Source organism: Bidens hawaiensis, unplaced genomic scaffold (genome assembly GCF_021521415.1).
Source record: "Bidens hawaiensis isolate Kalapana, Puna unplaced genomic scaffold, B.hawaiensis_p1.1 tig00007411_1, whole genome shotgun sequence".
Taxonomy (NCBI): Eukaryota; Viridiplantae; Streptophyta; class Magnoliopsida; order Asterales; family Asteraceae; genus Bidens; species Bidens hawaiensis.
The window spans coordinates 643,347-668,945 of record NW_027491515.1 but is presented as its reverse complement, the minus strand read 5'-3'; the positions used below and the strand labels follow the sequence as shown (position 1 = coordinate 668,945).

Genomic DNA, 25,599 nt, shown 5'->3' with positions numbered 1-25,599 from the left:
TTTAGAAAATAGAAACCTTATTTTCCCTTTTTTTAACGTTAACTCATACACTCATCTACTGCTACTTTTAAACCAGATGCTAATCAACTTTCCCATGACGACCTCTTTGTTTGTTCTCACACTCGTGTTACTCGTAATCTCACCATCGCACGCCCAGCCCACATGCGCGAGTCAGAAATTCACTAACGGGAAACAATACGACTAACAATACGACTGATGTGTCAACTTGCTTCAATTGGGTTCATATCTCCATTGGTCGCTAGATACGAAAAAAGACACGATGGATATTGTTTTTATCGCGCCACCAGCAACTCCCAACGGGTGGATATCATGGGGGATCAACCCGACAGGAGAAGGAATGGTGGGATCACAATCTTTGATCGGTTATAAAGGCGGAAAAGGGTTAATGGTTGTGGACACGTATAATATAAGTTCGTATGATGGTATAGTGAAAGGGAAATTGGATTTTGATGTGACTGATTTAATGTTGTATAATTGCGTACCTGGATGATGAATTCAATCAATGATGCGAACCTGTAATCTTGATTTCAATCTTGGTTTCTTGAACAATTTCCTGGATTAAAACAAAATCCCAAACATAAGACTCTTTCAAATCCATGGAACATACAACACATAATCCAAAACAAATGTTTTCCAGGAGAAAATATAAGTCTAACTTTTACGTTTCCCATCCTAAGTACAGATCCATCTTCACCCGATTTAATTTCTTCAAACCATTTCAGATTCTTGAATACTTGACTCATAGCACTTGAGTATACCCACCATGCAAGCATGTCATCCTGTACATAAAAGGATTCAGAGATCAATAATACATAATTCTTAACCGAATTATATTTCGAAATCATTGAACTTAAGTTCAATAACAAACCCGAAACCAGGGTTTAGTCTATTTCACACCCAACGGGTTTTCCCGACTTGTATACCTTTAATGGGCATATCGTTACTTGGGTCGTTGCCCATCAACCCCATGTGCGTACCATATAGACAAATATATTATTAATAGTTTTGTTTCATTCACACTTTAAAATGAGCATGGTTTCTTTGAATCAAATCTAATTTTGTGTTTTACAAAATTTAAAATTAAAATGACCCGAATGAAACACTGAATCAACTATAAAACTCAAAAGGTTTTGTCATATTTAAAGTATAGTTAGCAAATGTACCTTTTGGAGCATTCTAGTCTTTCAACCACTAAAATCCGCCATATTAGTCACATTTTCACCGTCAATCTTCAATCGACAATATTTATTAAGATGCCCTGGTTTGTCACATCTCCCACAAGATTGCCACAAATATACTACCACCACCAAATATGGAAATTCCAACCAGTCGTACCAATTACGTCATCATAATCTAATTTCTTGAATAACAATCATAACATATCCTTTAGTTCCAAAGGATACATGTTTTCTAAAACATAACCAAAGGTTTTCCTGTTATGTTTTTCATGTTGAATGGTATAATACATGTGCCCCACATTCTTGATGTGTATCTTTCAATCACCAAAGTCCATAAACAATTCTCACTAAATTCCATTTTATCACTAAAAAGGGTTGGTGTTCGTTTTGTGTGTATGAACATAACTGCCTATGTTCGGTTTTCCACTATAGTTATCAAGAAATTCAAATATGGATTTTATTACTACCGCCTGTAAAAATATATTAACATTGATACAAAGTCCTTTTCATGAAGTTCATATATTTATGTAAGAAAGTCCTTTGTAATGATCTGAAATTTTCAAATAAATCAATTCAGGGGTTCTAGAAAATAAAGATTTATTCAGTTATGTGAAATTGAAACTTAAAAAAAAAAGATCATCAATTCCAATCAAACCATGCATCTCGTTTTTCATTGAACAGTAACTTTCATTATACGCATTTCTTTATATGGGACCCTCTGTGATATCAACATGCGATCACATCAGAAAATTAATCTAACGAGTTTGTTAGAAAATTTGATTAATATAAACAATACCAATCCCACACCCTCTTAATATCAAACCCAATTTTTGCAAATTGATTATGTTGGTACATGTAATTTAGAAAAGAAAATCCTTCTGTTTATTCAAAATCCAACGCCATTATATGTCACAAGTTTCAAAAAAATTAAATACATGACTTCAATGACTATTTTTCTTTTAATACCAAATCAATTATTATTCACCAATTATTCTTCTATCCAAAGAATTCCGATGACTATATTTAATCAGTGAACCAATTATATGAGAAAACATATTACCAAACTTTGTGAATTAGGGTTTCAACTAAAATCTAATTATACCATTGGCCATGAAATCAACACTATAAACGAAAATTGAATACTTATCCAATTAAACCCTAATAGGTTTATCTTTGTTGTATAATTCCGTACTTGGATGATGAATTCAATCAATTATGCAAACCTGTAATCTTGTTTCAATCTTGGTTTCTTGAACAATTTCCTGGATTAATCTCTGAATCGTGAATCACTTTCAGATAAACCTATTTGCGGGTTACACGCAATGATTTATCGGATAAGACAGAGATTTTCTGCACATGGAATTGGATTTGATTGTTTCTATGAATTGATGAAGAACCAGAGAGGAGGTAATCGTCTTCTTTGGTCTATCTATTAGATCGATCAAGTGAGTGAAACCCAGAGAATGAAACCATCGACATATAAATACCGATTCCTATTTTCCCTTATCCCACATAAGCCCAGATATTCAATTAGAGGCCCACTTATCATTATAATGAAGCCCAAATAGATAATTACTTGAACCAAGTAACAAAGCCTAAATAACATTATTGTTACACGAGTCCGCACTCCCACATCACCTAAATCGTTTAATATCCAACGTTATTTCCTCGATCGACAAGTTAATCCAATAAAACTAAAATAACCAACATTTAAAAGGAGAGGATTCGGATGGCGTGATGAGGATTGTCAAAACATGAAATGAATCTGACCTGATCCATGACGATGTTTCCACGGATGTCGAGATGAACGAACCACGCCTTGATCTTCTTCTCCGGTTGCTTGAGATCTGCAATGGCCTTTTGGGGGTGTGGAGGTGACTGCTAAGAAATCTCAAGGATCTCTTGTTTACAGATACAAAAATGGTTATGGTGGTGGCTCTTATTGAGCATGACCCTTTAATAAGGAGGTGGAGACCTCCTTATATAGAGAGCCTCATGGCCACCATCATGGTACCCTAATGGGCCTAGCCCAGTTAGGGTTACCTCCACAAAACCCCCTCAGCCCAATAACATTGTATTAGTCCATATAATAAAATAAGCCAAACATAATAAATTTAGGGTCGTAAAACCGGGTTTAGTACCATACCCCTACAAGCCCCCAAAGTCCAGTGTTGCTCCTAGGCGTGCAAGCGTTTAGGTGGAGCGCTGGATTTTATAAGGTGTGTTAGGACATGATGCGGTTTTTTCCCTTTTCTTCGGCCTTGTCTTTATTGTCTTTGAGTTTTGGGAGGTTTTCTCCATGATGGTGACATGTTGTGGTCCTTATGATAATGATGGTGCACTAGCATGAATAAGATATAGCACGCATCATAACAATAGTGGCGCGGGGCCTGATAAAAGATAGAGTGCGCGTCTCGATAATAATGTAATGTAACTTGCGCGCGAGGCAGCTTCCGAGCTATAAAAATAATAAAGCTTGCGCGCGAGGCGACTTACGAGCTATAAAAATAATAAAGCTTGCGCGCGAGGCGACTTACGAGCTATAAAAATAATGAAGCATGCGCGAGTTGCGGCTTATGAGCTACAAAAATAATGAAGCATGCGCGAGTTGCGGCTTACAAGCTGTAAAAATAATAAAGCTTGCGCGCGAGGCGACTTACGAGCTATAAAAATAATTAAGCTTGCGCGCGAGGCGACTTACGAGCTATAATATGATGATAATGACTGGCCCACAAGGGCCTCTTCTGCGCAGGATGACTATCCCTGCTTGTCTTCAAAATAATAATGGAGGCACAAACGGCCAGATAATAATAATAATGTCATAGGTGCTTGTGCGACTCGTAGCCGAACCTGCAAAAACATATCAACTAAAAGTGGATGTATTGCATGGTTCCCATCCTCGGGCAAATTATGAGGTGTGCCCAACGTACGTTGGCGCGTGGCCGTTTGGGTTTATGAGGATTCCCAACCTTTAAGTTTGGCGCTATAGCCGTATGGGTTTGTAAGGATTCCCCACCTATAATTAGGACGTCTTCCATAGGAGAATTATGAGGTGAGCCCATCCTAGTATTTGGTGCATAGCTGTGTGTTTTGGGGAATTTGTAACCAAGCATGTGCTATTGTTAGCGTTCTGGGATTTGGCTACCAGTATTCCACGTCTCTGACACGAGCATCTTTCCTGATTGAGGGAGGTTTCCTTGTCATACTTGTAGTAACCCGAGGGTGGTAGAATGTCAATATCTAAACCCTTACTTTGTTATCATAATTAATATAATGGCAAAAGTTTAGGGGCCCTTTTGAGATTTTGAAAATTAATTCCTTTTTGTTGGAAAACCTGTAACATTCACGTGCCGCGTCGTTTTTATCCACTGACTTGCATCAGTGACCTGCGAATGTTCATAGGTGACCCGCGGCGCTCATAATGATCCGCGGTGATCGGTGTTCGCCTAACGGAGTGTTTGTCTGCTGTGCGCGCATGCATGACGGAGAGTTGAGCGCGCATGCATGGCGAAGGATTGAGCGCGCATGCATGGCGGGAGTTGAGCGCGCGTGCGTGGCGCAGGATTGAGCGCGCATGCATGACGGGAGTTGAGCGCGCGTGCGTGGCGCAGGATTGAGCGCGCATGCATGGTGGGAGTTGCTTAGCGATGCGCATGCACGGTGTCGATCAACTGTTGAGGTGGTGTGGTATTTATAGTATTAGGATTTCCAATGATTTGGCTCAGACCCCATTATGGCCTTTTTTGGCCTCCTCCTATTGTTTCGCGCCACGTGTACTCAGGGCACCTAGTGCTTTTCATTGATTATTCTCTGACCCAGGTATTTCACCTGACCCATGTGCCATCACGTGGTGGCACATGGGTTTTGCTGAGTTGTCCACCCTTCATTGGCAGCTGTTAACACCAGCACATTCTTTACTCCTTAAAAGATACCTTCTGGAAGGTTGTTTGATGAGTGGAGAGTGACTCATTTGTTGATTTGGGTTAGACTATTGTCTCGTCTGATGAGTACAATCATGGTTGTCCTTATCCTGATTTGGATTAGACTGTTCCTCATTTGTTGTGTCGCTTACGCGCGGCCTGCGCAAGGTCTCCTTTATTCTCACGCGCAGATGTGATATGCGTGAGCATATGTGATATGAGCCATGCGCAGATGTGATATGCGTGAGCATACGTGATGCGTGAGCATATGTGATGCGTGAGCATATGTGATGCGCGAGCACATGTGATATGCGTGAGCATACGTGATGCGTGAACATATGTGATATGCGTGAGCATATGATATGCGTGAGCATACGTGATGCGTGAACATATGTGATATGCGTGAGCATATGATATGCGTGAGCATACATGATGCGTGAGCATACGTGATGCGTGAGCATACGTGATGCGTGAGCATATGTGATATGCGCCACGCGCATAGGTTTTGGCTTTGTGTCTTCATGACATCCTGATTTTAAGCCTCGTCTATCTTTTGTGGGTTGACCCGCCCCGCTCGATGTTAAGGCGGGTGCATACCCCCTTCAAGCCTCCCGAGTCTAATGTGTCTTGTCTCGCGCGAGCGAGATAAGATAGATATTAGACTAGTTTGCTTTTTCAATAGGGTTTGTTTTTTCTTTTTCTTTTCTTGCACACGCGTTGCGCGCAATTCCATCCCTTTGGTTAAAACGAATCGTCAATGCACGTGGTTGGTTGGTGTTGGATCGCGGTGGTGCGGTGCTCGGCGCCAGCGCGCATGTGTGATGGCGCGCTGCTGCTTCATAGCGGTGGCACTCATGCATGGTGGGATGCACCATGGCGGCCAGATGGTTATCCGCGGTGGCGTGTACGCGTGGTGGCGCAATGACCTTACGCGGTGGCGAGGTTCACTTGTCGTGGCGCGAATGAATGTCGACGGAATGTTAATCCGCGACTGTGCGCATGTTTGGTGGCGGATTATTGACCCGTGACGACGCATCGTGATCCGTGGTGACGCGCTGCTGCTTCATGGCGATGTATTGAATCGTGGTGGTGCATGCGTGATGGCGGTACATCGAACCATGGTGGCGCATGCGCGATGGCGCGCGCGTGTGCTTGTTGAATATAAAGTATGCTTACACATTGAAATTTGAACAAGGTTGTAAGGAAATTATTAAGTACCCCTTAATAGTTGTCATATTTCAAGCTATTTTGCGATATTTTGAATATGCTGACACGCGCCTTGGCATTTCGTTATTCCTCTTTTGCGCGACGTTATCGTGCATTTATTATAGGGAATTATGAATGAGTTTTTTAGCCTTTACGTGTCAGTATGTGTTACTCTGCCTATATCCATTATAATCCCATGCGCGGCCCCGACCTGAAACCTCAACAACTATGTTTTGGCATGTGCTTTGCCTTAGTTGTGCTTAGGTATGTTATGGTCCAGCTGCGCAATACGTGGGATAGATGCTATGAGTAATTTGAGCTAAGGCTCATATTATTGGGCTAAGGCCCTGACGTTTTAGAGTTAAAACTAGTCAACGCGTCTGAGCTTGAAGCTCGCGCATGTATGTTTTACTTCGTTTTATTTTTAGTTTGATGTCAATATAATGTTGTCATATTGCTCAAATTAATAAAAGGAAGTGTGAAACATGTATGCAAAAATCAAAATCAGGCTTGCACATGCATGGCGGCGGAGTCGTGACTCGCGGGCGTGCATGCATGGTGGCGAAGCTTGATCCTTGGCAGTGCGCATGCACGGCGGCGGAGTGGTGACTCGCGGGCGCGCATGCATGGTGGCGAAGCTTGATCCTTGGCAGTGCGCATGCACGGCGGCGGAGTGGTGACTCGCGGGCGCGCATGCATGGTGGCGAAGCTTGATCCTTGGCAGTGCGCATGCACGGCGGCGGAGTGGTGACTCGCGGGCGCGCATGCACGGCGGCGGAGTGGTGACTCGCGGGCGCGCATGCATGGCGGAGAGTTGCGTGGGCATGCATGGCGGCGAGTCTTTTGTGCAAAACCCACATGGTGGTTTCCGCGGTGGTTTCCACGGGCGCTCACGCATGTCGGCGGAATGGTGACCCGCTGGCGAGCATGCATGGTGGCAGTCTTCTGCGCAAAACCCACATGGTGGCGGTCTTTTGCGCAAAACCCACATGGTGGTTTCCGCGGAGTGAGAATTCGTGGGCGCGCGTGCATGGCGGCGGAAGTCTCCGTAATCTAGACTGTAATTTTAAACCTAAAATTCAGGTCTGTAATCCAGATCTAGATCTGTAAATCAGATCTAGATAGATCTGAAGCTCGGAGCGGAGAGAATTTAAAACCATCACAGATCCGGAGGCTTGATCATCCGAATCAGGTAGTTTCTTTTTTGGATCTACAAATCCTTTTCAGCTTCATTTTTGCACAGATCTGGAAGCCTCTTTTAGATCTATGGATCTTTTTGAGCTTTAATAGAACAAGTCTTGAAGCCTCTTTCTGTAAACTTCCAGATCTGGGTTTTTCTTGGGAGAGATCTGAGAACCGAGACGAAAATCGAAGGGTAGTTCGTTGCCGTCCCACGGATGGCGCCAATGTCAAAACATGAAATGAATCTGACCTGATCTATGACGATGTTTCCACGGATGTCGAGATGAACGAACCACGCCTTGATCTTCTTCTCCGGTTGCTTGAGATCTGGAATGGCCTTTTGGGGGTGTGGAGGTGACTGCTAAGAAATCTCAAGGATCTCTTGTTTACAGACACAAAAATGGTTATGGTGGTGGCTCTTATTGAGCACGACCCTTTAATAAGGAGGTGGAGACCTCCTTATATAGAGAGCCACATGGCCACCATCATGGTACCCTAATGGGCCTAGCTCAGTTAGGGTTACCTCCTTAAAACCCCTCAGCCCAATAACATTGTATTAGTCCATATAATAAAATAAGCCAAACATAATAAATTTAGGGTCGTAAAACCGGGTTTAGTACCATACCCCTACAAGGATATTTGCGATGGTTTGGTTGTCGGAAAACGGGCAGATGACGGTGAATCAGGTGTGGCAGGTGGGAGGGTCGGTGAAGGAGAAGGGTGTCCCGGCAAGACATGCTTTTCAACCGGAGAATTTGGGGTCTAAAGGCATTTTGAATTTGTTGAGTGGTGAGATTTTAGGTGGCGGGAGTTCAGCAACAAAAAAGAGAAATGTAAGTATTCTTTATAGTTTAGAGACAAATATATCATACGGACGACAATTCTTGAAACGACATTAAATAAAAAGACATATTTTAGATTGACTGACACGAACCTTTTAAAAAACAAGTCTGTTTGGATTAACTTGTATAAAAAATGGGTTTGGACCGTTAATCCATTCAAGTATTTAAAAATAAAAACATTAAATATTTTTTTTATAAATATACTTGCAATTTGATTAATTATCCACTAATCCCAAATTTTCAATTTTGTATTTTATGGTTTGGATTTCGTAAATCATTAGGAACAATTTAATCTTGTTACACTATTAATTATCTACTTATCGCATTCATACTAATCTATGAAACTTGTGCTAACAACCCTCAATTACAATACTAACAACCTGCTGATAACTTATTAAACATGTAGGACTCATTTTAAAAAATAGGTTAAATGGGTCGTATTGAGGTTGACCTTGATTTATATTTGTGCGGGTTATGGTTGAATCTTTGACATGAATAGTTGGGTTGGGTTTAAGTTGTAAATATCAACTCGTCACAATTGACACCCACTATACTTTTGTAATTTAAATAGGTATATTGGTTTTTAATGGTCCCAACTATTACATTTTGGTCGCTGCTGGTCCCAACTAATGAATTGACTACTGATGGTCCCAACTTTTAAAGTATTTGTTTCTAATGGTCCACTAACAGAATCCTAACATCGTTAGTTTCAGGTCGCCGGGAAAACGTTTTTGGCCAGAAAATTCAAATTTCTTGCCAGAAAACACCATCTGAACACCGCAACCACCGCCAATTGACTCACTGCTAACTAACTACCACCACTTGAGCACCATCAACTGATTCCGACGATGGTTCTAAGGTTTCCGATAACCTCAATAATTTGGGCTTTTACTAGAAAAGGGTTCCTAAAAGTCCGATACGAAGTTAACAAGATGTTTGGGACGAAAATGTTGAGTTTTCGGGAAAAAATTGAGTTTTCTGGCCAAAACCGTTTTTCCGGCGACCTGAAACTAACGACGTTAGGATTCTGTTAGTCGCGGACCGCTATGAACAAATATTTTAAAAGTTATGACCATTAGTAGCCAATTCATTAGTTGGAACCAGCAATGACCAAAAGACAATAGTTGGGATCATTAAAACCAATATACCATTTAAATATGACTCATTGTCTAAAATAGTTCATATCGATGATATGAACAGTGGCACTTTTAATTTTTATAAATACAATTCCATTTTTCTTTTGTTGGTAAAGACAATCCGTATTTGACATAGAAGTAACCCCATATATCTCTAGCTTTCATTTACGTCGTTTAAAAACATTTTGCAAAACTATGAATAGAATAAACGTTAGTAAATTCTTCAATCGGAAAACGTAGTTTCTTTCCATTAAAATCCAATTTTATTTGGTTATAATTTTTTAATATTGAAGAACACTTTTTCATGTTAAACTAACAAATTTTGGTAACTTTATAAGTGAATTTAATTGTTTATTATTGCTCAGATTCATGGGATTCTGAATGCAGTAAGTTGGGGTATTCTTTTTCCGGTGGGGATAATGATGGCTAGATACCTCAGAACTTTTCCAACAGTAGATCCTGCATGGTTTTACCTACATGGGTCCTTGCAAGTTTCTGCTTATGCCATTGGGGTTACCGGCTGGGTAACCGGATTAAAGCTCGGAAGTGAATCTAAAGGTGTCAAATATTCCGGTCACCAGAATATTGGAATCACTCTCTTCTGTCTTGCAACACTCCAGGTAAAACTTAAACTCTCAAAATATTTTTTGCGTTACCCTCCTTTTTAAAAGATTTTTGGTATTGAGTGATTTTGATGATCAAATTGTTCAAAATCTTGTCTTTTTAAGTAGTAAATAGTGTCTCTGGCTTTGTTATGTAGGAGAGGTGTCAATTTCGAACATGATACAAAATAAAAAATTTTTGGATGGTCATATATAACTCTTTGTGTTCGGGTTGGCCTTTTTTGTATAATATGTTGGTCACTTGATTGCACGGATTAGTATGTTTAGCATGTTTAATTAAATAGGGTTACAGAGTGACCCACCAACCCAAGAACAATCAATTTAACCTATTTATTATAATCTAACAACTTGTTTAACTCGTTTAGTTAAATGGATCGTGTTAGGTTACACACCTTTTAAGTGTGTTCGGGTTGTATACGTGTAAAAACATTAACCTTAAAGCATACACACTTTCTATCCTGTAAACCGAACAAGACCTTTTAGCCCATATATGTAAACGTGCCAAACGGGATGGCATGTAATAATTGAGTTGTAAATTGTTAATCGAGTTTGTGGGTTGTTTAAAATGTGTTAAGTGGATCGATTTGTTTTATTACACATGTTAAACGTTCCAATTGGAGCATGACCTATATAATTAAATAGGTTAATTCCCCGAACACAACCCTTTTATTAAGCATGGTAGATATGATAACCTAAAACCTTATCATTTTCATTTGATGTTTTGTCATATTTTGGGTCTTCAAATTGATGTTTTAACACAAATAATATAGGGATCATGTCGGAGTTTAATGACTCAACCAACCAACCCAACACAATTAATAATGCGTCACATTGGGTTCTCTTTCTTCCCAATTTGGGTGTATTTTATATAGGTTTTCGTATTGTTCTTGAGACCGAAAAGGGGGCACAAGATAAGATTTTATTGGAACATATACCATCACGAAACGGGGTATATAGTGATTATTCTTGGCGTCTTGAATGTGTTCAAGGGTCTTGAGAATTTATCACCTTCAAGCAAATGAAAATTATCATACATAATTATAATATCGTCTTTGGGTGTTATTGCTTTGGTTTTAGAAGCATTTACTTGGATTGTTGTGTTGAAAAGGAAGTCCGTGAAGGTTACTAAACCCAATGGCAATGGTGACGCTAGACAACAGTCATCGACACCTTAATTCAACCACCCATTTTGTTTCTACTGTTATAGTTCATTCATTATTTTTTGTAACATGATCGATGGTGTTTTGCGTGTTTTTTTAACTTTTAAGGAGTTATTAGTTTTTCTTGTGAACAACAAATCATTCTACATACGATGTTTTTTATTGTTGATATGTTGTTCATACTTTTCGAGTTTTATTTTTTAAAGTCAAATAAAAATGTTGTTTTGGATTTTATGCATCTTAGTTGCATGATAGTGCACTAGTTGGTTTGGTTTGGAAGGAAGTTAACTCTTTGATTTATTTATTAGCAACCACAATGAGTGAGTGTTTTTAGGCTTCCCATTGTAGATGATGTGAATATTCATGTTTGGCTACTGGTTTATATCACGAAACAAGTCAAGATTTGACTGAACTATACTGAATACATGGACTTCACAGTTTAAGTATATTTGGTTCACTAAGAAGCTCCTTTGTAACGCATAACATGAAGTATGATGATAAGTTAATAACCTTTTGTGATGTGTTTAATTCTCTAGATTTCTTGAATATGGGTTATCTCACTTAGCATCATATCATCTTTAGTAAAGGGGGTGTTTGGGATTCCTTATTTTACCTTCTTATGACTTGCTTAAGTCATAAGTTATAAGTTAAAGAGTTGTAACTTGTGACTTATGCACTTACAAAACTTAATTTTTCCAAACACCTTAAAACTAGTTATAAAAACGCCCCCCCCCCCCCCCCAAGACTTGTTTCTTGTTTAAAAGTAGCATGAAAAATCAATGTGCCTATTAAGCAAATTAGTATCTTCAAAAGTCTTGATTAAGAAATGGGCTTTTATGTTGTTGTAAATGGGTATCTACCCCATAAAATCATAAATTATTGTTGGGACTTTTGGACCATTGAATATTGCTGAAATTATGGTTTCCACTTGATTGGAATTTCGAACCTTGGACCATGGCAGTATATTATATGTCATGATGATGGTATGATGACAACACCATCTAAAAAATGAAACATGACCTCATATATTCATCATCCAGGTCTCATGTACCAATTTTGAATCATAAACTCGTTCTCCTTGATTACATTTATCATTAAAACAACGGCTTTTTGAAACCATACACAACACATTACGTTGCCTTAGCAATCAAATTTGTCAATCAGTTTGTAAATCTAAAAACAACCTTTTGATTTTTTTTTCCTTTAAAGTTGCCCATTTTGGCTTGACCATTGGGGACAACATATATCTAGAGACAAAACTTCAAGTATGACGAAAAACAAGTGGCGAGTATCAAAAAGGGTTTGCATGGGTTGTATATTACAAAAGAATGGCTTCTGGCACCTAGATATCGAAGGTTGAGACAATATAAAGATGTGGCTACAGAGAACCGTTGCCTTGCAATCTTATCTTTGATAGATTATTAAATCATTTGTTGACGATTTACCTTCATTAACCTTCGAGTGTGGTCCTATTTCTTTATTTTGATTATTTGGCGTCTTTTTTACCATGTATTTGTATAAAGTTCTATGAAAATTGGCCTTAGATCGATACTAAAAATAAAATGTCTAGTTTTATCTCACTAGAGTAAGAGTCTAAAATTGAACGTCACAGAACTCATAAATTGTGAGTTTTGAGTTGGTGGAGAGTTTTGAGTGTGTGGAAGACTGGAAGTCATTCAGAAGCTTCTCAAGTGAACACGTGAAGATAAAATACTATAATTACAATTATATATCTAACAAAATTGAATTATAAAATAGATAATATAATTATTTTGTTGTATTAGTATCATGTGAACATGTGATGGGACTCTAATATTTAGTATAATTATACACCTAATACTAAATCAAAACTAGCTTTATGTTTTGTTTATTTGAAACATTAAAAAAAACTTAAATTTTGATTATTTTCTTGCAAAATACAATTTTAATAGAGATTTAGTATACACTATACTTTAAAACATATTTGAATATATATACACTAGCTTTTGACACACGTGTATTACACGGGATTTGTCAAATAATAAAAATAAGGGGTAACTTTGTTGAATAGTAAGCAAGTTTCAAAAGTGTTCCTGGTAATTCAAGTTTAAAAAGTGTTCAAATTAAGTCACTCAACTTTCATATTTTATTAAATTATAGGTTTTAACAAGTTTTTTTTATCATGTGTTGTTTTTGTTTCAATGAGGAAATCAACTTATCTATTTTTTATGTTGGTGTCGAGTGGTAACATGGATTTTATTTTTGATTTTTAATATAATTAAAGTTTTTTTATAATTTTTAAATATAACTACATATATTACAAAATCACGACCCTCACATGTTCTCCTCCATTGTTTTCTAAACGCTCAAAAAATTCGATAAGGCTCAATTTGAAGATTTAGTGAGCTGATTTGAAGAAAGATTGTATGAGTGACCTAATTGGAACACTTTTGAAACTTGGTTACTGTTCTATGAGATATTTCTTAAAAGGAAACAATGTCCGTTATTTGAAAGAAATGAACAAAATTAAAAGTAAGAGAGAAAATAAAATAAATATTACAAATAATAAGAAGTCTAGAATATCATATTTACAAATTCGAAAAAATCTCTTTATATACAACACTAGGTTAGAGCCCGTGTTACAAACGGTATAAAATATAATAAAGTAAAAAAAATATTATATGTAATACGTAAATTTAGTTATTTTATATAATAGTTTATATTTATAAGTTTTTAATAAGTTTTTGATATATTTAATTATTTATACACTATTAATTTTAAGTTGCAAACCAAATCTTCATGTTTGATTTATTTTAGAAATTAAAACATTCATACCATATTCCAGTGGAATGTTTATAATTCCATCACATATTGAAAAGAAAGTGAATTCATTTAATTGAAGGAAATATTTCTCATTTGAATACCTTTACTTACCAATCAAACACAATCATAGATGAAATGTTTATCAATTTCATTTCCAATTCCTATAAAATACATGAACCAAACCTGCCTAACACTATATAATTTCAAAATTATATAAATAATTTCCAAACATTATTTAACAAAAAACATTAAAGGAAATTAAAAAAAGTTATCAAAATATTAAACATGTAAACTTGTGGTTAGGAGTTTAAACTCATAATAACCATTTAACTACTAAATAATTTCCATTTATTAAACGTTTAAAGTTTAGGGGTTACAATTTTAAAGTCATAATAATCATTTTATTTAGACTTTTAATATTAGGGGTAAAATATTAACGTTACACTAAGTTGTGATAATATTGAACCAAAAGTTGTTTTTCTATCAAAAGATTATTAACAAGGTATATTGGTTTTTAATGATCCCAATTATTACCTTTTGGTCACTGCTAGTCCCAACTAATGAATTGGCTACTGATGGTCCCAACTTTTAAAGTATTTGTTCCTAATGGTCATCGACTAACAGAATCCTAACGCCGTTAGTTTCAGGTCGTCGGGAAAACGTTTTTGGTCGGAAAATACAAATTTGTTTCTGGAAAACACCACATGAACACCGCAACCATCGCCAATTGACTCACCGCTAACCAACTACCACCACTTGAGCACCATCAACCGATTCCGATGATGTTTCAAGGGTTTCCGTCGACCTCAATAATTGGGGCTTTTATTATAAAAAAGTTCCTAAAGGTCCGATACGAAGTTACCAAGATGTTTGGGACGAAAATGTTGAGTTTTCGGGGGAAAATTGAGTTTTCCGGCCAAAACCGTTTTTCTGGCGACATGAAACTAACGACGTTAGGATTCTGTTAGTCGCGGACCGTTATGAACAAATACTTTAAAAGCTGGGACCATTAGTAGTCAATTCATTAGTTGGGACTAGCAGTGACCAAAAGGCAATAGTTGGGATCATTAAAAACAAATATACCTATTAACAAACTTATAAAAGCTATAAATGAAAACAAACAACGTTAAAAAAATATCATTTTTATTTAATCTTACTAATCTATTAAAGCAATACAATGTGTACATATGACATTCACCTAGAAAAAAAAAAGAAACTCTCAAATTCAAAAACACAACAAAAAAAACAAAGTATTGTCTTCATTTTTTACTAAATGGTGATTAACCATTAATTTTCAAATTTCTTCAACTTGGTATGATTCAAAGTATATCCATTTCATTAAGCACTGTGATGTTTTTGATTCTCTATTTACCTGTTAAAATGATGAAACGATTACTATAAGAATTAATGGTATTTCATATTGAATAACTAAGCATTAAATGCTTGAAAATTGACTGAAGAACTTACGTACTTGCACATAGTTGCTTCTGACATCGATAGAAATGATGGAATTGATGAAGAATGTGTTTTGACCGTGTAATCTTATATAGTGATGTAATTAGCAGTTTATTTTTGTTAAACTTGGTAAACATAGAAATTATTTGAAACATAATTTGATTTTAAGACTAATAAGAATAAATTAAGGAAAAATAAGAGTCAGCAGTTTCAATTTATGAGTAATATGCATAAGTTAAGGACTTAAGGCAAAACGTATTTTTATTTTAGAAACCATTATTTGTTTTACAATTATGTTAATTTTATTTAGAAGTATAACAATTTAGTTATTTTTGTAATTATATATAAAAATGATAACTTATTATAGAATATAGACTGATTCGAGATTTCAACAAACACACACACACACACACACACATATATATATATATTAGAATTACTTATAAGTTACATTTAGGCGTTTCCAACATAAGAAGATAATTAAATGATGATATAAAGTCTCAAGTTAAGAATTGATTTGATTTCAATAATATTTTGTGAATTTAGAATTTAATGTAAATATTAATGAGATTGATAAAATATAAAAGGCAATTGATTATGTGACATCTTATGTGGATAACCTAGATGAATGCCATGTGGACACATGGTTTTACTTTAATATATTAGTAAGATTTGCCAAAATCATTTTGACCCATTACCCATGAATAGCTATGATGAATGGGATGAGATATTAGAGAATTAGAAGAGAAATTATAACTCATTTGTCAAAATTGTTTTGATCCATAACCCAAGGATAACTAGAATGAATGAGATGAGAGATTAGAGAATTAGAAAGAAAATTATAACTCATTTGCCAAAATGGTTTTTCCCGTTAACCTAAGGATAGGTAGGATGTATGAGATGAGAGATTAAGCCAAGAATGAATATGGGATTGTCACATCATCCTCATAATTTTCTTTTATTAGTATAGTCAGATAAGATTAAATGTAAGTTGTAACTTAGTTTTCATTTTTCTTTTTTTTTTAGAATATGAAATTTATTTATTGTTTTAACAGTTATATGCACACATATATTATATATATTAAAAACCAAAATCTACCTTTCTCACAAAACTTACTATTCATCAAATGCCTAAAATATTGTGTCAATAGTGCAAGTCAACATTTTAATGTTTATGTAAATCATCAAAATTCTCTAATTTCTCAAGCCACTTTATACCACACATTTTCTAACCATTCAAGACACCCATCTTTAGGAATCCATCCTTTGTTATCGGTCATGTGGGTAAACATATATGTATATTGTACATTAAAGCATCATTTAAAATCGTCAATAATTATAACTTGCCACAACACGCGAGTAAAATAACTTGTATGAATTAATCATAAATAATAAAAGTAAATATGATGCCGACGTTTTGTCAGAGTTTAAAAAGATAGAATACTAAGACCATCTTTAATAGGATATTCTTATGTGTTTTTAGAAGAGATAGAGAAAGTGATGTGGAAAAGAGAGATAATGAGGTGGAAGAGAGAAAGTGAGGTAAGATTCTTGTGAAAGAATCTTTAAAAATATGTTTATGAGAGGAGATTGAAGAAAGATGAGAGAGAAGAGAAAAGAGATGGTATTTTGGTGGGACAAATGCCATGTAAGAGCATTCTAAGCCCATATCCCAAAATTATGTGAGAAGGGTTTATAAATTATAAGTGGGGTTGTGAGTGGTTGTGAATAGAAAAGAGAGAAAATTTATATGAAAAAGTTAAATTTGAGGTTTTACTGTATATACTGTATAATTTTTTAATATTTTCTTAAAGTAGTTGTGAGTGCAAGAGAGAGAAAATATGATTATAAAGATATAAAAATTATTATTTAATTAAACATGAGAGAGAAAATTCAGTGTTTTTTAGTGTAATTATATGATATATATGGATATAGGGTAGGGAACGAAATGATAATGCTCTAAACACCCCAAAACACTATTTAAGATTTATTTATTGGTGATGCTCTAATTGAGATAGTGCATTGAACTCTTCAAGTCTACTGCATTAAGATGTAGAGTTTTAAGAATTTAAAGTTTTTACATGTACATTATCAAAATAAGGGCATAAAATAGATGAATATTTTTCTTGTAGGCAATCTTTTGGTTTGGGTTTTGATGGGTGATATAATGCTAAATATATATAATTCCTTTGTATATTTAATATAATATTTTATTAGTTTTCATTCGGTTTTATTAGAATTTGTATATTACTAATTTATTTGAATAATATAGGTTCTGGGACTTGTTCATGGTTAAAAAGGGCGAAAAAAGAGCTAAAACAAGCCAAACTGGTGAACCGGAGCATCAGAATTAAACCGGACCGCATCAGAATACAACCGGACCGCATCAGGAAACGAACCGGACTAGTTAGCCCCCCTCATCCAGAGCGCCGTGCAACTGGGAGGCTAAATCCCGCCGCGCGGCGCGCCGGGCATTTTGTTTCTCAAATTTTCTTCGTTTTTTTATCAGTTTTGGGCCAAGAAAACCTATATAAACACCCCCTAAACTTAATCCTAAGCATACCCTGCAAACTAAAGCCGAATTTGGAGTTTCCTGGAGCTTAGGATTGCAATATTTGGTGGGTTTGAAGGCTAGGAATCAGCCGGCGAAGTGCTTATCATCCAAGAACAAAGACAACAGGTTTTATCACCTTTAATCTTCCATTCTTATTTATTTTCTCCAAGATTTCTTTTATTATCATTTTGTTTGAATTTATAATGATAGGCTAAACATTATAGATTGCCTAGGCTTATGATGAACCTTTGTTAACGTTTGATTTTGACTTGGGATTTATTTATCGTTATGGTTTTATGAACTAGTTAAAAGGTTTAATTATATTAAATTGATGCATATGTGTGTTTAGGGTTATTTGTTGAGTTTTATTATTCCATAGTTGCCTTGATTATTGTTTGCCATTATAATAGGTTGTTATTAGGTCATCTACTTTGTGTTTTTGACTATTTTATGATTGATTTAGAATAAGATCATAGGAATAATATTAGTTAATCAAATAAACCTAAGTGTGCTACTATCCTAAATAACTGTAAGGTGCTAGGTTATTGATAGGTCTTTGTTGACCAGGATTGCTAGATTTAGTTCTTCGTAAGGAGTCCCTCTTGGTTTGATTGATTAACTTTGTCTATCGAGTCAATTGAATATATTAGACTGCCTTTGATTTCCACGCTGTAATGTAGGATTTCGTATAAAGGAACTAGTTTGTAATTGATTAGGTGACCGTAAGGAAACTTAATTGTTAATACTAGTGAGTGTTAAAACTTATTAGAAATCCATAGGTGTCTCTTGACAAGGGTCAGGGGTTCTGTTCGGGTTTTCTCTTAAGCGTCTATTTTACGATCCCAGTTCCATAACTAAATAGTCTCCTGGTTAATTGATAACTGAAACTTAGGGAATTCTAGCCTAGGTGGTTGTTCATCATCATCTAAAGTAAGTCTAAGTTCTATGTTTAGTCATCTTTAGTTTTCTTAATTAGTTTAAATTAGTTTATTAGTAAAACCCCCTTAAACAAATAATAAATAAATAAGTCGTGTCTGTAGTTGAGTCTAATTAGCTAGTAAACGTAATTTAAAGAGTCCTGTGGGTTCGATATCCGGACTTACTTAGCTGTACTAGAGTCGATCGGTTCATTTGCTGGTTAGTAGTTTAGTTAAGTTTAAGAGTCTAGAATTTATTACTTAGTGTCTAGATTAGCGTGTTTTTGGCGCCGTTGTTGGTGACTCTTGACAATTGCGTTATTAGCTTTGATTAGATTTACTTGCTACATACATGCTACTTGTTTTGTTTTGTTTTGTTTTTGAGTTGTAGGAGTTAGGTTAATATAGTTTAGTTAATTGTTAGTTTTATTTAGGAGTATTTTAGTAATAGTCTACATACGTGCTATTTTATTTTATTTTGAGTCGTAGGAGTCTAATTGTCCGTGTCTTTTTCTTCTTTTGAGTCTCGTATATATGTGTGAGATTTGTGGTGGACCCCATTTTACGCTTATATGTCCTCAATATGTAGGGTGTTTGGCACATTATTATGCTAACCCTCCTGTGCAGCCGCAACTAAATTTTTGGCAAGGACCTCCTTCGTATTATTATGATGATCTATATCAGTAGCCGCAGCATAATCAGGGTCAATTTGATGGTCAATATTCTAATAACAACCCTGTTGAGAATAGTTTGTCCGAGAGTAGTATGAAGAATTTAGAGAATATGTTGGCTCAATATCTGGCCTCAGATTCCCAACAGAAGTTAGTTGAGCAGGACATCATCTTGAAAAATCAGCAGAACGTTATTATAGATCTTCAACGTACAATATAAATCATTACTAGAAGATTGGACAAAGAAGAGGAAGAAGAAAAGAGATTGAAGTTATTGAAGTATGCTGATGTGCCAGATGAGGGGATCACTCAAGTAACAGAGACGAAAATGGACGATGAAGTCCCACCTCCGGTTCTACAGGTTACTATTGCTAATTACTGGAGTGACTCTGATGATGAAATATATGAAGAAGAGTGGGTTGTTTATCAAAGGTCGTTAGTGAAGAAAGAAGAGATAGAGGAGGAAGTGGATTTGGGAGATTCACTTGAGTTGATGTTTGGTATTGAGGAAGAGGTTGAGAATAAGTTGTGTGAGGAGGATGAGTTTTTGGATTTGGAGTTCGAAGGTTTGCCTGAGTACGATGAAATAGGTGAGTTCGATTCGGAGGTTGACTTAGCATTTTTTGAATCCCTATTAGAATATATAGAATTGGTGGTAGTGGAAGAACTCCATAGCTGGCCCGTGACACTTATAATAAATGTTGCTCATAAATCAAAACCAAGGGAGAAGGCGAAGAGAAGAGCATCTGCGAAACGGAATAATTTGCAAGTCAGAAGATGGTCTACAGGAAAGAAGAGGCCATTGAATTTCAAGAACGACCAGTCTTCTTGATACATGTCATGCATCCGGTTCATGCCAGGTAAGTTTAAATTTTGGTGGTCTGACCCATTAAAGATTTTTAAATCATTTTTCAATTCCATCGAGAAAATTTCAATGTTTAACAAGTACTGGGTGGAACTGAACGGGTTGGATAGGGTCCAGATCAAAGAAAAACCTCCTAATTAAGTTCAAGTGTGGGGAGGTTTCGTAGAGTTTGTATAATTAATCGAGTCACTAACGTAGTCTTTTGTATCTTTTCTTTGTTTTTGTGTTTTTAAGTTTTGTAGAATTTGAGCTATAAGAGAATCCCCTTGAAGTATAATGCAACATTCAAGTGTGGGGATGAAGCAGCAAGAAATGTATACTTTTTATTATTTGCTGCTATTTATTCATGTTTTATATATAGGGTGGGTTGGTTGGTCTGGTGAACTACTTTGAAAGATTAATATCTATCAAGTTGATAAGATATATTTAGATATTGTTTGATGCGTACGTTCGGAGTTAGAGGGCATTCATGGAAGAAGACTTTGGCATCATATCGTCATTCGCATATTTCCAGCTAAGTCTTTTCCATTTATCTATCTTGTTTGTTTATTTTTATTTTTTATTTAGGCTTTTAGTTTTTGTATTTCGAATTTCTTTTTATTTTTAGTCCTTATCCTTGCATTGAGGACAATGCTAAATTTAAGTGTGGGGATAGGATATTTGAGTCATAGTTAAATTTTTAATTATATTAAAAAAAAGTTTTGAAAAATGTCCATTGATTTTGTCTCTTTTTGCACATAAAGGGGAGATGAGGATATTTATCGGGAATCGGTTTTTCAAACTACTAATAATATAAGAAATAATTAAAGAAAGCGTACTAAGCTTGGGATGTGTCGATAGGCCCAACTAGTCTTGAAAGGTTTTCCATTGCATATTCTTAATAAACCTAATTAATCTTAGATTTTGTGGGTTCTCATCCTAGGGGGGACAGTGAAGCTGAAATTCAATAAGGTATAGGGAGTATTACCATAAGCTGATTACCCTAAGGTGGTGAGAATTAAATGCACTTTAAAATTAGCACGCCACTCCGTTTTATGAAAATAAATAAAGAGTGGTGGCGCCCGCCATGTCCAATTTTATACGAGCTTTAGTCTTTAATTATATATTTATGTTAAAGATGCCTAAGTGCACAATAAAAAAATAATAAATAAATAAATAAATTTAAAAAAAAAGAGAAAAGAAAAGAAAAAGAGAGAAAAGTTATGTAATGAAAAATGCCAAAAAAACATTCTCAAAAATAGAAAAGAGGCCAAAGTGCACATACTAGACGAGACTGAGAGTTTACGTGTTACCAATGGGATGGCGACTCTGAGGATACACTATTGGGGCTCAAAGTTTTTAGTCAATAAATATTTTCTTAGGGCATATATAGGACAAAGTCCAATAATATTTAGGGCATGCTTGTACGACTTCACTTGACCTAACATCCATAATTCCATCTAAGTGCATTTTCTTCTTACCATTATGGGGTTGTTATCTTACGGTGATATGTTGAACCAGTTTGCTTCAACTCGATTATTTTTAATTGTCTTTACTATGCTTGAGATGGGGTAGGTGGATCTTAACTCCAAAGGTGTGAGACCCATAGGTTTTTGATATCAATTAAACTTAAATGCTTAATGTGCTTGGGGGCTTGATAAGCTGGTGGCTGGGTTTAAGTGGACAACAATATCGGTAATCGCGGTTTTTACTTTTGTCTGAGCTTTAAGATAACCTTATATGTTTTTAAGACTGTATTTCTCTAATGTTGATCCCATTGCAATGAGACTTTTTCAGGGACGAAAAAGAGATAAGTGTGGGGATATTTGATATAATGCTAAATATATATAATTCCCTTGTATATTTAATATAATATTTTATTAGTTTTCATTCGGTTTTTATTAGAATTTGTATATTACTAATTTATTTGAATAATATAGGTTCTGGGACTTGTTCATGGTTAAAAAGGGCGAAAAAAGAGCTAAAACAAGCCAAACCGGTGAACCGGAGTATCAGAATTGAACCGGACCGCATCAGGAAACGAACCGGACCGCATCAGAAAATGAACCGGACCGGTCAGCCCCCCTCATCCGGAGCGCTGCGCGACCGGAAGGCCAAATCCCGCCGCGCGGCGCGCCGGGCAACCGTTTCTCGAATTTTCTTCGTTTTTTATCAGTTTTGGGCCAAGAAAACCTATATAAACACCCCTAAACTTAATCCTGAGCATACCCTGCGAACCAGAGCCGAATTTGGAGTTTCCTGGAGCTTAGGATTGCAATGTTTGGTGGGTTTGAAGGCTAGGAATCAGCCGGCGAAGTGCTTATCATCCAAGAACGAAGACCACGGGTTTTATCACTTTTAATCTTCCGTTCTTATTTATTTTCTCCATGATTTCTTTTATTATCGTTTTGTTTGAATTTATAATGATAGGCTAAACATTATAGACTGCCTAGGCTTATGATGAACCTTTGTTAACATTTGATTTTGACTTGGGATTTATTTATCGTTATGGTTTTATGAACTAGTTAAAAGGTTTAATTATATTAAATTGATGCATATGTGTGTTTAGGGTTGTTTGTTGAGTTTTATTATTCCATAGTTGCCTTGATTATTGTTTGTCATTATAATAGGTTGATATTAGGTCATCTACTTTGTGTTTTTGACTATTTTATGATTGATTTCGAATAAGATCATAGGAATAATATTAGTTAATCAAATAAACCTAAGTATGCTGCTATCCTAAATAGCTGTAAGGTGCTAGGTTATTGATAGGTCTTTGTTGATCAGGATTGCTAGATTTAGTTCTTCGTAAGGAGTCCCTCTAGGTTTGATTGATTAACTTTGTCTATCGAGTTAATTGAATATATTAGACTGCCTTTGATTTCCGCGCTGTAAGGTAGGATTTTGTATAAAGGAACTAGTTTGTAATTGATTAGGTGACCGTAAGGAAACTTAATTGTTAATACTAGTGAGTGTTAAAACTTATTAGAAATCCATAGGTGTCTCTTGACAAGGGTCAGGGATCCTGTTCGGGTTTTCTCTTAAGCGTCTATTTTACGATCCCAGTTTCATAACAAAATAGTCTCTCGGTTAATTGATAACTGAAACTTAGGGGATTCTAGCCTAGGTGGTTGTTCATCATCATCTAAAGTAAGTCTAAGTTCTATGTTTAGTCATCTTTATTTTTCTTAATTAGTTTAAATTAGTTTATTAGTTAAACCCCTTTAAACAAATAATAAATAAATAAGTCGTGTCTTCAGTTGAGTCTAATTAGCTAGTAAACGTAATTTAAAGAGTCATGTGGGTTCGATATCCGGACTTACTTAGCTGTACTAGAGTCGATCGGTTCACTTGCCGGTTAGTAGTTTAGTTAAGTTTAAGAGTCTAGAATTTATTACTTAGTGTCTAGATTAGCGTGTTTTTATTATACTACTTTTAGCACATCAATGGGTAATATATCTATATGAGTAACAGTGTGTGGAACTGCCCTAATATCCGAGCAAACATTTTCGAGATATGATGTCAGCCGTCCATAGGATTATGATGCTTCATATCTAACTCACTCAGACACCATCAAGAAGGAAACTCATCACTGTAGGAAAGCCCTCTTAAGTCAATTTTGAAACTGAAACCATAAAGATCACAATCCTTAACCATCACCCCATAGAAAGCTAATTGAACGAATTCCACCGAATATAAAAAGGAAAGTGAATTTCCGTTAATCGAACGTATATGAATGCATAATGACATATATGAATGCATAATGTTAAAAAAAAGTAGTTATTTTTGTTTGGTTTTTGTTTTGTTTTTCAAAATGAAAAGCCTTTTGGTTTAGAATCTAAGAACAATGAGAGACCATGTTGCACCTTTATAAAGAGTTGAATGTGCCTTTGAATGTTCTAATCATGAGTATGAGATGCAGTGATGCACTAGGTAGAAACCGTGTAATACTGTAATAGCCTCTTTCCCGAGTTAGTGGATGAGTCCGTCGATCTTAAAATGAAATACTTTATTAAGTTTATAACATGGAATATAGTTATGAATATAAAAAATTTAGTGGCACTAAAGTGTAATTAAATTAGTTTTTAGTTCATAAGAATAAAAATATATTATTCACTTCAGGAAATAGTTCACACGACGGAAATCAAGCTAAGTGGTGTTCCATAAATTCATTCAATTTTATTTCTATTTGAAAGTCAATCCAATTCTTTTATGTGTTTAACGGCCACCATTTTTTTAGAACCCAATGTTGATTTGAGTAATTTAAAGAAAGTAGAAATTATTTTTTATAACGACAGAAAATCTAAAATGTAAATCTATTTTTTCATGACCATGTTTAAGGTTGGCTTCTCGACCGCTATGAAACCGTATTCCCTGATACACAGGAACCTAATGGAATCTATAAACCCTCGCCTCTGTCGAGTTCAAACCCGAGATCAAAACATTGATTCATCCATTCGCCTAGATGCCTTTGAATCGGCCCAAGTGAGAACCGAACTTACGTCTTCTTAGGATGACATGCCTCTTACAATTAGACCCAATTATGCGGACGTGGCAGAAAATTTTAGTTGATTTCTTTAACTAATCACTGGTGAACATTTTATTTTGTTAAGTGACAAGTGATAGTAAAGCTCACAACCTTTTTAGTTGAAGGAGTTGAAGGCATACGCATTTGTCATTATAACAAGTTAGTGATTGTGTAAAAATAAATTATTGTGTGATACAACTATCGAACCCAATATCTCATATTTCAAACTAAAGATGTTTACCAACTACGTTTAAGTGTTAATTGCGTAAACTTTGATGTAAAACCATCTCTCTTATAACTCTCTTAATTCAATGTAAACTTATAAATAATTATACTTTCAAAATAGTTTATTCTTGCTTATAAAAAGACATTAGCCAATATGGGGCTAGCCACCTGATAGTTTCTTAAAGAGAAAAATTGAAGAGTATAATTGTAGTGAATGTAACATATGTTGCTAATTAAGCAGAAGTTTGTATTGTGGCCTAAGGTGGCCCCAATCATCTCCGCTTTTTTACCCATTAGTGTAGATTTACCTGTTTTTGTTCAAAGATTTTGAGTCC

The 25,599-nt window shown here is 35.6% G+C and overlaps 1 protein-coding gene across 1 annotated transcript; it reads left to right on the top strand.

Moving 5' to 3' along the window:
• The first annotated feature begins 8,150 nt into the window (after nucleotides 1–8,150).
• Nucleotides 8,151–11,338, top strand: LOC143635110 (cytochrome b561 and DOMON domain-containing protein At3g25290-like). Its single transcript, XM_077103006.1, has 3 exons — nucleotides 8,151–8,340; nucleotides 9,851–10,105; nucleotides 10,981–11,338. Exons 1-3 carry the CDS (start codon nucleotides 8,152–8,154, stop codon nucleotides 11,128–11,130), a joined length of 594 nt encoding a protein of 197 aa, XP_076959121.1. The 5' UTR covers nucleotide 8,151; the 3' UTR covers nucleotides 11,131–11,338.
• The last annotated feature ends 14,261 nt before the right edge of the window (nucleotides 11,339–25,599 follow it).

Excerpts from the sequence above, each read along its gene's own strand:
- LOC143635110 (XM_077103006.1), top strand. The coding sequence starts at position 8,152 with ATGGTTTGGTTGTCGGAAAACGGGCAGATGACGGTGAATCAGGTGTGG. Across the intron at positions 8,341-9,850 it reads CAGCAACAAAAAAGAGAAAT|ATTCATGGGATTCTGAATGC; the intron begins GTAAGTATTCTT and ends ATTATTGCTCAG. Across the intron at positions 10,106-10,980 it reads TCTGTCTTGCAACACTCCAG|GTTTTCGTATTGTTCTTGAG; the intron begins GTAAAACTTAAA and ends TATTTTATATAG.